At 51.8% G+C, this 17,130-nt stretch overlaps 1 protein-coding gene across 1 annotated transcript; it reads right to left on the reverse strand.

Annotated features, from left to right (window-relative positions):
• Positions 1-9,443: 9,443 nt before the first annotated feature.
• On the reverse strand, positions 9,444-11,954 carry LOC103675569 (glycosylation-dependent cell adhesion molecule 1-like). The gene is made up of 4 exons (XM_008704700.2): positions 11,847-11,954; positions 10,919-10,963; positions 9,924-10,160; positions 9,444-9,668 (listed from the first exon to the last, which is right to left on the reverse strand). Exons 1-4 carry the CDS (start codon positions 11,908-11,910, stop codon positions 9,538-9,540), a joined length of 477 nt encoding a protein of 158 aa, XP_008702922.1. The 5' UTR covers positions 11,911-11,954; the 3' UTR covers positions 9,444-9,537.
• Positions 11,955-17,130: the final 5,176 nt, after the last annotated feature.

A 17,130-nucleotide genomic window follows, 5' to 3' on the forward strand; every position in this document is an offset into this window, starting at 1 on the left:
GGCTGGCGGTGGAGAGAATCAGTGCCTCTCCTGGGCTAGGGCCAGATTACCCAAGACCTTAGCTATCCTGTCTCCTCAGGTGAGGGGAGGGCATGTGGGAGGCTCTGTGGAGGTTGTCCCGTCCCTCATCCTGCCTCCATGTGATGGAACTCCATTTTCTGGGTTGGAAGTTTGAGAGTGGTGGGAATATTTTTTTTAAGACCCTTCCCTGACTTCCAATAAAAAAAGTCCCCGTTCTGAGGTCCCCCTGCTGTGCATTCCTGAGACATAATCTCATGCTTTCTCATGGTGGTGTCTGGACCTCTGATACATACCACGTTCTCTGTGAAGGTGTCTTCTCCTTGCCTCTGCATTAATCCTGCAGATGCCGGGGGAGGGAGCCCCGGGCCTTTGAACAAGAGCTGCCCAGGATCTTTTCTTCCCAACCACTCTGAGGCCTGGAGCACCTTATCGGCCGCCAATTCCCTGGGCCCCTTTCCACTGGACGAGAGGACTTTGCTCCCTTCTTCACAAGGGGATGAATGTCACAGTGAATGCTTCCAGTCTCTCTGTTCCTAACTTGTTCCTTCTAGGAAACAAGTAGCTAATTTCCTTCCTTCCTTCCTTCCTTCCTTCCTTCCTTCCTTCCTTCCTCCCTCCCTCCCTCCCTCCCTCCCTCCCTCCCTCTTTCCCTCCTTCCTTCCTTTCCTTCAATTCACTCACAATTTCAATTCAGATTTATTCCTTGAACTCCGCTTGCCCAGTAATTACTGCTCAGGATACTAGAGAGAACTGATGAATACTAATAATCGACATGTTTCCAGGTTTCATAGAGTTTACATTTTTGTGATGCAGAAAGTATATAAACAGGTAAACAAATGTACAAATAAGATACTCTCAGGACCTGGTAAGTGCAGTGAGGGTGGGGTGGCAGGAGTGACAGATGGGAGTGTAGATGGGGGTGGGCGCTGGGTGGGGTGGCCAGGGAAGCGCACTCTGAGAAGGTGCCATTTCCACAGAGTCCTGAGGATGGAAGGGAGTCAGCTAAGCAAAGAGCAAGAGGAACCAGATTCAAAGCAGAGGGAAGAGCAAGGGTGAAAGGCCTGAGCTGGGAAGTGCTGGTGTGTCCCAGGACCACGGAGGATGCCAGCATGGCCACAAAGTGTTGAGCAGGAGAGTGGAATGAGATGAGCTGGGAGGAATAGGTGGGAACCAGACCACGCTGGGCCTGTAGGCCTTGGTAAAGAGTTTAGATTTTATTTGAAGTGCAGCTGAAAACCCCTGTGACCTTTTCAGCAGCAAAGGGACCGACATGATTTGATATACTTTAAAAAGATCACTTTTCTAATTGCTGAATGGAGAATGGGTTGGGAGGGGTAAGAGTGGAGGCGGAGAGGTTAGCCAGGAGCCCATTTCAGAAGTCTAAGTGATGAATCATTCTGGTGAAACTAGGGTGGTGATGTGGAGAGGGGGAGGGGGATGAAGTCATGATACATTTTGGAGAGAGAGTCTAAGGCTCTGTTGATGGGGGGATCGAAGGAAAGGCAGAAATCAAGGTTGACTTTTAGGTTTTTGACCTGAATCATTGAGTAGATGAGGTTATAGTTAATGAAATAGGAGGATGAGATGGAGAAGTATATTAAGATACTGGTTCAGGTGCCAGTAATAAGGTCTTGATACCATGACTTAAACGGAAGTTAAACAGTGGTCTCACAATATTCAAGACTCAGGTTCTTTCTATCTTATAACTCTTTTCAAGATGTGGCTTCCATTTAGTGGCCTATGACGGCTGCTCCTGCTCCCACCTCTTCATCTCATTCTAGTTGGTGGGAAGGGGGTGGGGGGAAAGAGCAGGGGTGGACATACTCCTTTTCTGGCAAGGATACCACCCAAAATTTGCCTTCATTGCATTGGCTCATATCCTACTGGCCATTACTAGTCACATGGCCACATCTACCTGCAGAGAAGCCTGGGAAATGTAGTCATTAACTCCATGGGAAAGATGGTGGCATTGATTAGAGGTCTGGGTAAGGTCAGAGAGTTGTTACCACTGGACTTCTGGAGTAAAGGAGATGGAAGGTCAGGAGGTTGTAGACAAGATGGGATTCTTGAACCGGAGATTTTGGAGGTTACGGTGGCAAAGTGTAGGCCAGAGTGTTGGAGAGGTCATCCGTGTGAGTGTGGAACATCATCAGGGATGTCGACAGGAGCCAGTGGGGGAGGAAGAGCAGGAGCTGAGGTTATCAGTGAAGGGGGGGGGGCGTTGGGAGGAGGGGCAGCCTGTGTTCAGAGCTTCCAAGGAGGGGAGCTTAGAAGTTGGAAGGAGGAGAAGTGGTGTAGAAGCAGCCTCCCCTTCCCCCATTCTGGCTCTGAGGTAACTGGTGGTGAGAAGGAAAGCAGCTCCCACTTGAGAGCCTTGTAGAGGTTGTGGGAGTCTCAGGAAATCTTAAAATTTAAGACTAGTCAATAGAGAGAACACTCAAAACAGGACATTGGCATTTTCAAGGAGTTTGCTGATCGAGTGCCAGGAATTCTAGAAGGCACACTATAAGGTTCTGGGAGAGGCTGAGCAGAGAATTGGTTTGGGTTAGGGAGATGGGAGTCTGGATAATTGGGTTCTGGAGGCTTTGGCCTGGCCCTGGCAATGATTGAGGAAAACAGACCAGGTGTGGCAGGAGGGACTTGGCTGCCCGCCTTCCTCTGAGAACACTGGGGACAGACTCTAGACCTTACTACCTAACTGGATGGTTTGGGGCCTCTGACAAATGATTCCTGTGGTACCAAGGCCTAAGGGGTGTGGGTGGTGGCTGATCCCATGGGAGTAGGATATGTATGTTAGCAAAATAACGGCCCCAAAGATGTCCATGTCCTAATCCCCAGAATCTGTAAATACGTTAGCTTTCACGGCAAGGAGGAAATAAGGGTTGGGATGGAATTAAGGTTGCTAAGCAGCTGGCTTTAGAATGGAGAGCTTACCCTGGATTCTCTGGGCGGGTCTAGTACCCTGGATTCTCTGGGGGGGGGGGTCTACTGCAATCACAAGGAATCTTAAATGTGGAGGAGGGATTCGGGAGAGAGAACCAGATGGATGGCAAAGTGAGAAGAGCTTGGCTGGATGTGGCTGGCTCCGAAAATGGGAGAATGGGACTCAGAGCCAAGGAATGTGGGCAGCCTCTAGAAGCTGGAAGGAGCACAGAAATGGGTTCTCCCATGAGCCTCCAGAAAAGAATATGGCCCTCCGGGCACCTTGGTTTTAGCTCAGGGGACCCATCTTGGATTTCTGGCCTCTAGAAGTACAAGATAATAAATCCGTGTTGTTTTTAGCCAGTACATTTGTGGTAGTTCGTATTTAGAAATTATAATTTGAAAACTCCTACAAGTTGCAAGCATCTCCTTTTCCGGGCAGCTGGTCCGTCCTGCAGGGTGGGGTGCTGGGGCAGCTGGGGAGACAGGACATTTACTGGACATGTTTCAGCAGGGAGCACAGTTCATGCATTAACGGGAATGCTCCTGAATAGTGTTGCCTCTGTCTCTGCTGCCCTCCCGTGACGCAAACACCCATTTGGACAAGGCTTCCCTTCCCTCCTCTCCCCTGGGGCATGTCTGCTCTTTCCCTGTGTTTAGTGGCTCAGGCAGGGAAGAAGGAGAGGAGGCCCCTTTGGACTTGTGTCTCGATTGCATTCCCTAATTCGGCCTGCCAGAGAGGTCAGAGTGCTGTGGGCCGCCTGGCAGTTGTCTGGCCATTAATAGCATTGGTTCTCTGCTCTCCTTTTTGCCCCCTGTTCTTGGGCACCTTCTCCATTGGCCTGATTCAGAGGGGCAGAGGGGCGACATGCCGGTGGGTCTCCCCGGAGCCTTGGCAGTAAAATCAAGGACTGGCCTGGGGGGCTCCAGCGCAGGGGATTTTCAGAGGCAAAGGCTTTGAAGGTGACTTTTTTTTTTTTTTTAAAGATTTTATTTATTTATTTGACAGAGACAGAGACAGCCAGCGAGAGAGGGAACACAGGCAGGGGGGGTGGGAGAGGAAGAAGCAGGCTTATAGCAGAGGAGCCTGATGTGGGGCTCGATCCCACAACGCTGGGATCACGCCCTGAGCCAGAGGCAGACGCTTAACCACTGTGCCACCCAGGCCCCCCTTGAAGGTGACTTTGACCTGCAGCTTTATTGGGTAGCTGGAGCGGGAAGGAAGCTGCCCCAATTTCATGTCGGTTAAGTTTCGGCTTCAGACCTTTGTGCCGATCTCCGTAAGTGGCGCTTGCTTGGCTGTCCCATATCCTGGTTGTCTCCTTTGTTTTAAAGTACAGTTAGGCCACAGAGGGAAGTGTGGAGGGATTTTATTTATGGCCCGCCCACAGGCTCCTAGAATTATTTCCTACCACAGTCTCAAGTTGGCTCTGGATTGTACATTTGTTAAGGCGACCCTGACCTCTGACCTCAGAGGCCCGCTGTGGGATTAACCACATGGGTATGGTGGACTTCAAACAGGTAAAAAGGACCAGAACCCCTTATGTGGAGGAAACACCAGTGTGGATGAAAAAATCCGTGGAATTATTACAAACTGGAAGAACAGGAGAAAAAGAGCAAATCTTGTACCTGGAACACTGTGTCTTTAGACATCAGACTTAGGGAATTGAGGAGACATGGGGTGCATATGAGATACAAATTTTGGTCTGGGAGTGAGAAATNAGCAGGAAAGGGAGAGAAAAGTGAAGAATGTTCTGTTGACTGAGCTGGAGAAAAGGACAAGATTTTCTTGGCAGAGAGGTTGAGTTCACAGGGGCCATACCTGAGGTACATTACAAGAAAAAGGAATTGTCTCCTCATCTAAATGCTTTTAAGGACCGTGCTAGAACAGAGCAGAATATTTATTCATTTCTGGATCAGGGAGGATGACTGGGGGGGCGGCGAGCGGGATTTAATACGGATGCAAAGCGGAGGGAGGCCGCTGGAGGGAGCGCCGACCTGGGAAAGCAGCGCGGACAGCGGCTGGCAGAGGGAGTTGGGTGGGGAGCCTGCGACTATTGTTCGGTTAGTTTCAAAGGGACACGGCTATTCAGGGGTGTGGGCTGGGGGCGGTATTGCCCATGCCCTGAGGGCACATGCCCAGGAATCTGTGCTCAGGACCCTCCTCCCCCACAAGAAGTTACTGAGAAGAGGAAACACACACTTGGGCGAGTTCAAGCCGCAAAGGAATAGATCTCGTCCCATCGGAGTTAAATGAGGACGGTTGGGAGCATTATTTTACATTTTTAAATATCACAAGATGACAGAAATTCTTGAACACCCCCTTTGAGGGAAGAGGCACCCCACCCTCTAGTGGTAACCGGATTGTCTGAATTAAACTCTCCATGGGACACGTGAGGCTGCTGGGGCTGAGGGCCTGCTTTCCAGAGTGTCTTTCTCTTGCATCCCGAATCCTCATTAACGCCCCCCCCAAAAAACCCCACAAGGTTTTTGTGCACTAGGTTCTGGGCACATAATTGCCCCGGGGCCTGAGAATATAAGTTTTGTGGGTGCGGAGCTGGTGACATAGTATGATTCTGTGTCCGAGTTACTCTGACTTTGATAGAGGGGGGCCAGTGAGCTCCTTGGGGATGGAGGAAGTCAACCTTGGAGCTGCCAGAGGAGCTGCTTCCGGGTCAGGGGGGAAAGACCAGGCTCGTCCCCTGCCTTGGGGCACAGCAGCCTTGCCCCCCCCCCCCAGGGAACACTGAGGTGTCCCCACAGTCCATCCTACTGTGACCCCTTCGAGGTCTGAAGAGGCGGCTCCCCCCAGGCCAGGGACAGGAGGGAGGTGCACATTCCTCACCCCTACTCACACTTCGGGAAGCTGAAATTACAGGGTGAGTGCGTGTACCCACCCTTCCCTTCACACCCGACCTTATTCCACCAAACAGCTGGAGGAAGACAGAGGACACTCTCTCCAGCCCCTGCCAAGAGGTCACAGAGTTTTTTCAGGTGGGGAGGCCCAGCCAGAGCCCTGGGAGCCGGTTGGGGGAACTGCAGAACTGACCTTGTGGCCAATGGATAGTCCTTAGGAACGGGGATGTCCAGGGAAATGGACAAAGCTAGGTTCCTTTGGAGTGAGACCTCCCGGCTAAGAATGAGCAGAATAGGACATTGGAAAGGGAAGAATTTTGGACTTTTCATTTTCTTGCATTTTAATGTAAAACAAAGTGTATTTAAATTTTGCTCTTTGTCACTTCTGATATTTAAGAGGGGGCTTAGGTTCCAACTTAGGGCAGTTTTTGGTTGCTGGATTGAATTATTTGACATTTTTTGGTGCCAGCTCCTGCTGGTTTAGTCACCTGCAGGCGAGTTGTCCTGAGCAGCGGGACTCTGGCAGCTGGAGACAGGAAACACATTTTAGGGCACAGAATGGTCGTGGAGTGGAGTCCGTCTCTATCCTATCTAGACCCTGCGGAGAGGCCTTGGGGGGCAAGAGTAATCTGGCCACCGCACCGATTCCGGGAGGATATACAAAGAATAATGGTGAGAACCTGTTATCCGTTTTTTCATCTGAAAATGCGGGTAACATTTTTTTGTTTTGTTTTGTTTTTTGCAAGGATTGAGTAAATATGCGTAAAGCACTTAGAGACTTACTTCTCTATTTCCTGTTTGAAAATCTATTTCTTATTTCCTCCTGCCATGCAGTAGGAGCCGTAAGAATCCTGGCCCCATATGATGGGGCCACTTTCTTGGTTACAAATGGCCAAATATCTGTGATTGGGAGACTGCTCTGATGTACAGCTGGTCTGACCCCTCCCCCGCCCCCCCCCCCTACGTACGTGTGGTTGGTTGCAGATCATAGGCCCACCTGTTAAGCCCAAGGGGTTGAGAGAAGAGAAGTCTACTCTGTGTTGAGGGCGTTCCCTGTTGGATGTCCCCTCCCCACAGGAGGAGCAAGTTGGAGGAAATACTTCCCAGCCTATTTTCTCATTTGTTGCTCACTCTCCTTTGGTGGAAGAGTAGATGATCTTATGGGTGAGAAACCAGAGCAGCTTCTCCAGCCCTGTCTCGGGTGAGTGAATCAGGGGTAAAGGTGAGGGGGGGTGGGGTAGGCGTGGGAGGATGGGGTCAGAAGGCCCCTTTGGCCTGGGGTCTCCTACCCAGTTTTAACAGAGAGCCCTGCCTTTGGGGTTTATAGAACACCTGTCCAGCCATTAGTAAGGTGGGTACTTTCTTTGATCCCCATTACTTAATGACCTTCATGTCGTTTTTTGTATTGCTCTGAACTGAAGGGTCAGAAGGATGAGTCTGGGGCTTTTAATCTCCAAGACACTTCCATTTTCCTAATCTAATCTTCTCAGGAAACTTCTCCTCCAATTCCTTCTGAAACTCCATAATCTCTAACCACCCTCCTCTGTCATTTTGGCAAGAATTTATGCCTCATCTCAAGTTACAGCTTGTGAAAGACCTATCATAGAACTTTCCATCTCGGTTGGGAGATGTTTTTGGTGGAGCTGTGAGTGTGACTTTGTATAGGAGGGGAGGGTGGGTAAACTAGGGAAAACGGGCGGGTGGAAACTTTCTATACCAGGAGGAAGCAAAGGAAGGAAGGAGATTATTTTATTTGCCCTGAGCTCTGAACGCACTTCCAGATTTTCCTGGGCTGGGGCAGCACAGGCCTGCATTGTGGTAGGTCGGTCACTCTGTTGGTCTTCTGAGTACATCTTTTTCTATGTGCTGGGGATAGGACACTAGACATCAGAGGTGGCTCTGGAATTGGAAAAACTCAGTCATCCAGCTGTCCCTCTTTATTCACACTCAGAACACTTCACTTCGGACACTTCTGGTTACCAGTGTGTGCGAGTTTTCTCCCACCAGGCAATTCCGTGACACCAGTCAGGTGTGCTAATTCTACTTCCCTCTGACCCTGTCTAACTGGGGGTAGCATCAGGTCCCACAGGGTAACGGCTCAGTCCCACAAGACTGTCCCCCTTCCGTTGCCAATTGCAAATCTAGGTTGTCACCTGTGCTTCTGACTGATCGACTATAAATCAGAGTTTCCCATGACCCTTCCCTTGGGTTCAATCAACTTGCTAGCATGGCTCACAGAACTCAGGGAAACATTTGCTTATGTTTCCCAGTTTATTAAAGGATATGATAAAGGATATAGATGACCAGCCAGAGGAAGAGATCCTCAGGGCAAAGTCTGGGAGGGTCCTGAGGGCAGGTGCTTCTGTCCCAGCGGAGTTGGGGTGAGTCACCTTCCCAGTGTGTGGGTGTGTTCACCAACCTGGAAGCTCTTAGAACCTCATAGCATTAAAGTAAAAAAACCCCAAACCTCATAGTATTGGGATTTTAGGGAGCCTTTATCACATAGGCATGATCAATTATTAACTGTCTCCAGCCCTCTCCCCTTTCTGGTGAAGTGAGGGATTTGGCTGAAAATTCCAAGCTTCTAATCATGGTTTGGTCCTTCTGGGGACCGGCCCCCATCCAGGAGCCATCCAAGAGCCCACTGGAGTCACCTCATTAGACCAGAAGATGCTCCGCGTGCTCTCATCAGTCAGGAATTTATAAGCGTCTTAGGAGCCTGGTGTCAGAGCTGAGTCAGAGACCGGATATTAGAACAAGGGTTGCTCCTAGCGTGCTTATCACTTAGGAAATTATAAGGGTTTTGAAGCTTTGTGCCAGGAAGGGGGGAGTAGAGACCATTTTATCTAAACTCTTGCGGTTTCCTTTCTGCTACCTATCTCCTCTTGAACGGGCGGTCTTCCTTTATTTGTAAGACAGAAAGAGATTCTTCTTTTCCCATTCTCTTCTTTCCCCGTGGGGTCCCATATGCCCTTACAGTGAACACCAGCCAGGGTTGGGGGACTTTGGCACATTCTAGGTCGATCAGTATGGCGCGTGGTAGGCACTTGGTGGATGTCTGGTGAGCGGTCGATGGGAGCTACCCACGCTGAGGTGACGCAGCAGTCTTGGCAGATGGATGTAGAGGAAGAAAGGCGGGGGGAAGACAAGAGGGCACAGGATGCACCCCTGGGAGCGAAGAGTGCGCAGTCTGGATATGTGCCAGGAAAGGAATGGGGAAGGGGAGCTCGGAGAAACAGTTGAGTGCAGCACATTGGAAGGTCAGTGAGGAAATGTTTCTAGAAGGGGTAACTGTGTCCAGCTCTGCAGAGATAGCCAAGAGAGTAGGGACTGGACATAGCCACCGGGCTTGTTGCTGTCGGTGATTTGGGGCTGACAGGTGTGAAAAGGCAGATGGGGCAGGGGGATGAGAAGTGCAGGGGTGAGGGAGCATGGAGGCAATGGGCGTGAGGAGGAGGAGGAGGGGCAGCTAGAGGGGAGTCAAGACCTCACAGAGGATATTTTGGGATGTGGAGACGTGAACGGGTTTGTAAGCTGAGGAGAGGTTTAAAATTAGAGCCACAGGTAACTCGGGAAGAATCCTAGTAGAGCGAGGGCCTCCAGCCTTGCTTTCTGGCCCAGTGAAGCCACCGCAGAGCCGAGCCTGGGGATGCAACGCTTTAATAAGGAACATGAGGGGCTGAGAGCTGGCGGTCGGGGCGAGCGGAGTGTGGGTGCTGTAGACACCGGCTTTGATCACTAGGGCCTCGTGACTTCATAGGCATGGGGGAGTAGGCTTTTCAGATAGTTCATGGTCTCTTTCATGGTTTTGTCCAGATTCTTCCCGATTTCATGGCCAAGCTTGGCCAGTTTTCCCTCTGGGGTGGTTGCTGGGAAGTATTGGGAAAGAAATGTCAAGGTGGGGCCAGTGCCCGCATGCCTCCCCCACACTCCAGCCACGGCCTTCCATGGCCCGGTCACGGGCTGTCAGTGGATCCTCGGAGTCTCATTTATCTTTACTACTTGTTCCCCTGCTCCCTTTTTCTTTCTAACCCCAAGTTTTTCCCCCAGGGTAGTGGCGGGTCCCTGCCTTTTCTGTTTAATGCCCTCCCTGCCAGCTTCTTCCCCTCGGCCCTGGCTCCTACCAGCCCATGGAGTGAGTTCCAGGGTGAGTTCCGTAGTCTCTTCCGACTGCGGGGCAGCGTTTCTGAAACTGGCCTCCTGGGGGATGGGCTGAAGCTGCTGGAGCCTTTGATTCTTTGGTCTCCTGACAGAGCTGATCACATCTTCCTCTTCAAAACGCAGCTCGTCGGTGGAGATGGGAGGTTCCTCAGAAGAGTTTTCAATGGAGATATGGTCCTTTTCAGGGATCAACTGAGCAGCTGGGCCCGAGGAGATAGAGGGAACAAGGGGCAGAGAAAGAGCTCATGGTAAGAAACAGCCAGCCGGCACTCTGCCATATCCCTTAACATGCAGAGGGTGTCACGGTTGAGTCATTGCCCAGTTGGTGTAGACCAGAACTGAGGTCCCACAACAGCATCCAAATCTATGAGCACCTGAGAGGCGCGTCCCTGATTTTGAAGGCCATTGACTAGGAATTCCACTTCTAGCAAATTCACCTTCCCAATCAAAAGACATTAACCATGCAGACACCCCGCCCATTGTCTGGTGCACAGGAGGGTTCAGTAAATACTGGTTCTTTCCCTCTGAATTCTGGGTATTGCTTGAATTTGCCTTCTCTGGAAAACTGGGGGAAACTAGCCTGAGATTAAACCATGTTTACGGATAATCCATAAAGCAGAATCCGGCGATTTTCATGACTTTTGGCGGTGGGGGAGCCTGGGACCCACGAGCCCTTCGAGCCTCCTCATCCCAGGGTGAGCCGCACTCCCCACCCGCTGGCATCTGGGCGTGAGATGTAGTTTCCACGCCCATGTTCAGTGACTACCCAGCGTGAAGGGCTGGTCAAATCGAACCTGGGCCCCAGAGGTTGGCCAGTTAGTGCAGTGGAAAGGACGGAGGTCCAACACCAGGAGGGAGGGCCTTCGCTTCACTTCTTCCTCAGGGGGAGAGTTCATCATTGCTGGACAGTCTTTTACTACCGCCGACCGACTCTAAAGGCTGCCAGCGCGAGACTTACGGGCATCTATGGGCTGGGCCTCCCAGTGGGTTTCCTCTTCTGACTCTGAAAAATAAGAGGTTACAGTCTCCAGGGGTCTTAAGACATTTAACATGTGAGATGCTTCTGTGTACCCCCTCCCGCCCCAGCATTTCCACCTTTCTTAGCCTGCGCTGGGTCTTAGCACTTCGAATGCGCTATGAAATGTATTTAATATGCTCATTATCTGTTTCTTTCTCCTGGACGGAAATCTCAATGATGCCCGGGGTCTCTGTATTTTGTTCCTGTAGCCCAAGTGTCGAGAGCCACGTGTCCGGCACAGAGCGCGTGTGCGATAAACAGCAGTTAAAGGAGAGCGCGTGTGTGTCTCGCCCTCATTGTTACAGAGGGAGGCAGGGAGGCCCAGAGAAGGACGGTGGCTCTGCCTGCGGTGTCCAGCATCCTCGGAAGTTGGAATCTAATCTGACTCTCTGTGGGCCCATAGTCCACCTTGATTTGGGTCCAGGTGGCTCCTCGGGCCCCAGTTCCAGGCTTTCTAGGGTACAGGATTCCTGCGGTCACGTGTCCTAGTCCCCTGCCTTCCTACCTCAGTCATCCCAGTGTGCACTCTTTTGTTTAAGATTTTATTTATTTATTTGAGAGAGAGTCGAGAGAGAGAATACTCAGGGGGGAGGGGCAGAGGAAGAGGAAGAGGAAGAAGCGGACTCCTTGCTGAGAAGGGAGCCCAATACAGGGCTCGATCCCAGGACCCCAAGATCATGACCTGAGCCGAAGGCAGACGCCCCCCCCCAAGCCCCCCAGGCCCGTGCTTTTGGTCATGCATCTCCAAACCTCCGCATACGGCGCATCACAAGGATTAGGGAGAGCTCGTCCTAGTGCTGAGGACGCTCTAGCTGACAGCTCGATGACCTCTGAGGGACAAAGAGGGGTGTGACGAAGCCAGACTCACCACCAAGGATGGCGAGAGAGGTGGAGGCCAAGCTGGCCAGCAGCAGGATGGCGAAGCGTTTCATGGCGAGCTGCAGCAGGACCCGTCTGCCCTGGGGAGGCTGCTTGGTGTTGCTGAGGGGGCAGCCTGGCAGGGCCTTATTTATCTTGGGGGTAGGGAGGGGCTCTGGGGAACCTGATTCAGGATTGGATCTGGGGGCTCTCCAGCTTTCCCCTCCCAAGTTCCCTATTCTGAAGACATTTGTTTTTGGGAACTGGCGTTTCTGGGAAACCAGTTAACAGGAAGGTGAGGCCCCTAGCATTCCTCTGGCTTGGACCCTGCCAGAGGCGTGCCAGCCCCAGGCTCCCTCTCCGGAAGTCCTTGCAATGACCAAGTCGGTGTGAGTTTCTCTCCTTCATGGTACTCATTATTGGTATAATTTCCTTTTGATTTGTGTGATCATTTCATTACTATGTACCTACCCCAGGAGAATGGAACTTGTGTGGTGGTGGGATTAGGGGTTTGCTTGCCGTGTTTTCCCAGCACCTAGAAAGGAGCTGGGGCGTAGTAGGCGCCCAGAGTATGAGAGGAGCGCGAAAGAACGAAGGAAGGGAGGGCTAGGCTGCTCTGTAGGCTACAAATAGAACTCCCTGTCAGCTCAGCAATGGAGTGAGGCAGTTACAGGAATGCTGACTACATGCCCCGCGATGTCCTGAGTTTGTCCATGTGGGACAATTTATTTAATTCATCGTGCTTGGGACGTATGTGTTGTTTACCGAGCAGAGAAAGGGATATTCACAAAGGTGAGGAGACTCGCACGGGTCACATATCTGGGTGGATTTGAACCCAGGTTAGTCGAACTCCAGACTCTCTGCCTGCCACAAGCAGCGTCTGGGGGCTCCGGAAGTGGGTGAGACGGAGCAGTGAGTTGCCCAAGGAGCACATGAGAGGCGGTAGGGAACGCACCTAGGACTTGGGGCTGTCCCGGACCTAGGGCAGAATTAGGTGATCTCCTGTGCCCCCATCAGGGTGGAATTTTTTTAAAGCTTTTATTTAAGTTCCAGTTAGTTACCATACAGTGTACTATGTTTCAGGGTCCCATATAGCAACTCAGCACTTCCATACATCGCCTGGTGCTCATGGCAAGTGCCCGCCTTAATCCCCATCGCCAATTTCCCCCATCCCCACACTCCCCTCCCTTCCGGTGACCAGCAGTTTGTTTTCTAGAGTTCGGAGTTTGTTTCTTGGGGAGCGTCTGGGTGGCTCGTTTGGTTAAGCATTGGACTCCTGATTTTGGCTCAGGTCATGACCTTGGCCCCCCTCAGGCACCTGCTCAGCAGAGAGTCTGCTTCCCCCCTTCTCCCTCTCCCACTGCCCTTCCCCCTGCTTGCACGCAAGCTCTCTCTCTCTCTCTCAAATAGATACAATAACTTAAAAAAAAAAAGTGTGTTTCTTGGTTTGCCTCTCACTCTCTTTTCCCCCTTTGCTAGTTTTGTTTCTTAAATTCCACATCTGAGTAAAATCAAATGGTATTAGTCTTCCTCTGACTGACTTTTTCTTGTAGCATAATACACTGTGGCCCCATCCATGTTGTTGCAAAGGGCACGATTTCATTCTTTGCGTGGCTGAGTCATACCCCATTGTGATACGCACCACATCTTCTTTATCCATCATCAGTGGAGGGACGCTTGGGCTCTTTCCATAACTTGGCTATTGTTGATAACACTGCTGTAAACATCGGGGTGCATGTCTCCCTTGGAATTAGTATTTTTGTATTCTTTGGGTAAATACCAGGTTGGAATCATCTCCAGGAAGGTGGGGGCTGCTGCACCCCAAGACTGACCCTCCTGTCCTCAGCAGGGCGCACAGCTTGCTGGGCACTGGGGGGGGCGGGTGTCCCACGGAGGGTAAGAGCCCACCTGTAGGCCACAGACAGCTCTGCACGCTTGTCCACCCAGGGGAAGCCTTCTCCCTCGGGCAGCAGCCGCAGGGAAGAGCCTAGGGGCTGGCCGTCCTCCTCCAATCGCTCTCAGCCTTCCCTCTCCTTAGGCGAGCCTGTGGAGTGAATGAAGGAAGTTTGTTTTGGGCTGCCTCCCACCTCCCCTTCCTCTCCAACGCCCCCTCTCAGGGGGCAGCCTCCCCTCCCACCGCCCAGGGCACTTCGGAGCAGGGTGGGGACAGATGGGGGCATTCACAGCGAGTCCTGGAGGACCTGGTTGAGCCCTGCAGGCTTATTTCCCAATACCTCCAGTAACCCACAACTTCCGGCCTCCCCGTTTGCACACTAGGCTGCTTCTGTAGTTTCTCACCGGAGTCCGGCCTCCAGTCCGTCTACACCGCTGCCCACCCTCTGTGCTCATGCTGGGGGAGTCTCCTGACATGCAGGCCTTGGCTCTACTCGAAAAGTCTTTAAGGACCGTCCATCACCCCTAAGATAAAGCCCAACCCCCTTGGCCCTGTGTTCCAGGCTTTCCACCTTCCCGACCTCATCTCTCCCCCCGTGAAGGACTCCCTGCTCCCCGAAGCGTGCTCTGTGTTCATGCCGTTCCTGGCTCTGGAAGGCTCTTCCTCTCTGTCTGCTGCCGTCCCGCATCAGGATCCATATCCGCGGTCACCCCCTCCCTGGAGTGAACCCAACCTGCTCACCATTGCGCCCCCCTCGGGTGGTCACCTCAGCTCTGTGGCTCCGCGAAACATGGTTCTATCTCCGTCTTTTCATTTTTCCATTCCGCTACTGTTTATCGAGTGCCTGCCAGGTTGCAAGGTTTGAAGATACAGCGGTGAGCCGAGTCACCGCGCGTTGGCCTTCTAGTGTCATTGTCCAGCGTTTGTCAGACTCTATTGGAAGTCTCTGTGCACATCTGTTGCTTCCACTGGCTAATTACCATTTTGAGGACAAGACCTATAGGTCCTTTATCTCTGCATTCCAATTTATTTAGCGCAGATCTTAACGCGAGCCAAGGGCTCCAGTCTACTAAATCGGATGAGTCAATTTACTTGTTCCAAGCTGGCCCCTGGGGGCTATATTTACTTTTAGTGGGGAGAGAGGACTTCTTCAGCAATTAAATATTTCAAAAGAATGTACTGAGTGTCCACCACATACCAGGCACGAACTAGGTCATGGAGCTTCAACGCTGGGCAAAACAGACCTCGCTCGTCCCTGGTCTCCCAGGTGGGGTTGCCAGATAAAAATGCAAGCCACTCAGTTACATGTGATTTTCAGATAAGCAGTGAATAATTTTTTTTAGGGTAAGTATGTCTCAAATATTGCATGGTACATACTTACACTAAAAATTTGCTTATTGTTTATCTGAAATTCACATTTAACTGGTGTCCTGTATTTGATTTGCTAGATATGGCAGTCCTACCCCACGGCTCCAGATCAGCCTCCAGCCTCCACCATCTGTCCCTCCAAGAGCCTAGCCTCATCCTGCGTTCTCAGTTAAGGATTCTGGCGTAGGGGAAAGACAGATGACAGAGGTGTCCAAGAGCCATGCAGGTAGCTCCCTTCTGAGGAAAGAGGTCACAGTGGTTCTCTGCACACAAGTTCCAGACTCTGTTCAGACGGTCCTGTTACTCTGGCCACTCCTGTTTGGTGAGGACGTCAGGGTTTTATCTGGAGGTAATCACCAACAGGCTGGACATGAGGAAGCCCATGGCTTCTGTGGAGGCCTGGGTGAGAGACCTATTTGTTTCTGGTCCTCCCCATTGGATGGTTCCAAACAAGTCAATGAGATCCCTCTGAGTGAATTTTGAATGTGAGACGGAGAGAAGGAAAGCTCACCAAGATGTAAAAACAATAGATGCAGAGGAGGAAAGAAGGACAGAGATGCCAAAGAGACAGAGGTCACCATTCATGCTTGGGGGGCCTGAAGTTATGGCAAGATGGCTGCTGTGGAGCAGCCGGAGGGGCCTCAGCCCAGGTTGCACCCTGCCTAGCGCCCCATGAGGCCTGCCAAGATGCTTTCCTGCTGTTCCTTTCTTCCCCCGTCACTGCATGTAACCTGAATGAGTCTTACAAACCTGAAAAAGCCTGTTTCACTGAAAAAAACCCACTAAATTCTAGTTAGGACACCTGCACCCAAGTTCCAATCTGCCATCACCTGACTGTGTGGGCCTTGACCAGCTGCTCTGCTCTCTGGGCCTCATTCTCCTCCTCAACAAAGAGAAGAAAGGTCCAGAGGGATGTCTGAGGATCGCTAGGGTTCCTGTTGACAGGGTCTGACACTCCTGGGGTCGGGGTAGAAGCTTCTTCGGAGGTGGTCATTAAAAGAGGGAATACAGCATGAGGTGTTTAGTCTCGGACCTCAGGGTACCCCAGAACCAGCTGGGGAAACTCCTCCAGCTCCACTTAGCAGGTCTGGGCTACAGCCCGGGAATCTGCATTTTAAAGCCAGTGTCCAGGGCAGTTCTGATGCTGAGCTGTTGAGGAACGCATTCCCTCCGGCTGACAGAATGGCTTCCAGACAAAAGCTCAAACTTTTTTTTTTTTTTCTGAGAAAGATTTTGGGAGGCAGAGTCTTGTTTCGAGTGTGTGTGTGTGTGTGTGTGTGTGTGAGGTTACCGTGGTGGTTGCTGGCTGGAATGTTGTGGGTTGGAGAGGAGGAGGAGGGACTCCCATTCTGTGAGACCTGGCCTTGAGCTAGACACATGAATTTAATCCCCACGCTGATCTGCGGGCTGGTGTGGACGGCCGACGGGGACCCTGAGGCTCCGAGACGTCAGGAGGTTCAGCAGGGTGATAGGGATGTCACCGGGCACGACTGGGACTTGGATCCCATCTCTTTGGCTCCGATTTCCATGCTCTCCCCACCGTGGCTCACCCCCCCACGAAGCATCACAGGACAGCACCCATCAGCCCTTGCTTTCCCAGGGGGGCTCTGTTTTACATATTCTGTGCCATTTCTCACACATCCGGTGACTATCCTGGGAGATCCATGTTTCTGCCTGGAAGCACTTCCAGGCTGCATCTCACCCCCAGGGGCAGGAGAGGTCTGTTGCTAGAACAGAGAGGAAATTAAGGCCATTGCCAGGGTTGCTCAGAGGGTAACGGAGCTAGAGGCAGGGGTCCACACTGGGGGTGGAGAAGGAGGCGGCTCAGGAGGGAATCAGCAAGGGGCAGCTGAGTGCGGAAAGATCCCACGTCGAGGGGACCCTGGAGCCTAAAGGGAGGGAGAGCAGCGTCGGTCTTGATTCTCGGTCCGGCTCCAGCCATTCTTCCTGAGTGAGTCCGTTGATCCCTTCTTCAGGGTCCGGTTTCTCTGAAGCCAGACTTGGCTCTGCCGGGGCAGCCTGTGGAAACCCT

Source organism: Ursus maritimus, unplaced genomic scaffold (genome assembly GCF_017311325.1).
Source record: "Ursus maritimus isolate PB19 unplaced genomic scaffold, ASM1731132v1 scaffold_26, whole genome shotgun sequence".
In the NCBI taxonomy this organism is placed as follows: domain Eukaryota; kingdom Metazoa; phylum Chordata; class Mammalia; order Carnivora; family Ursidae; genus Ursus; species Ursus maritimus.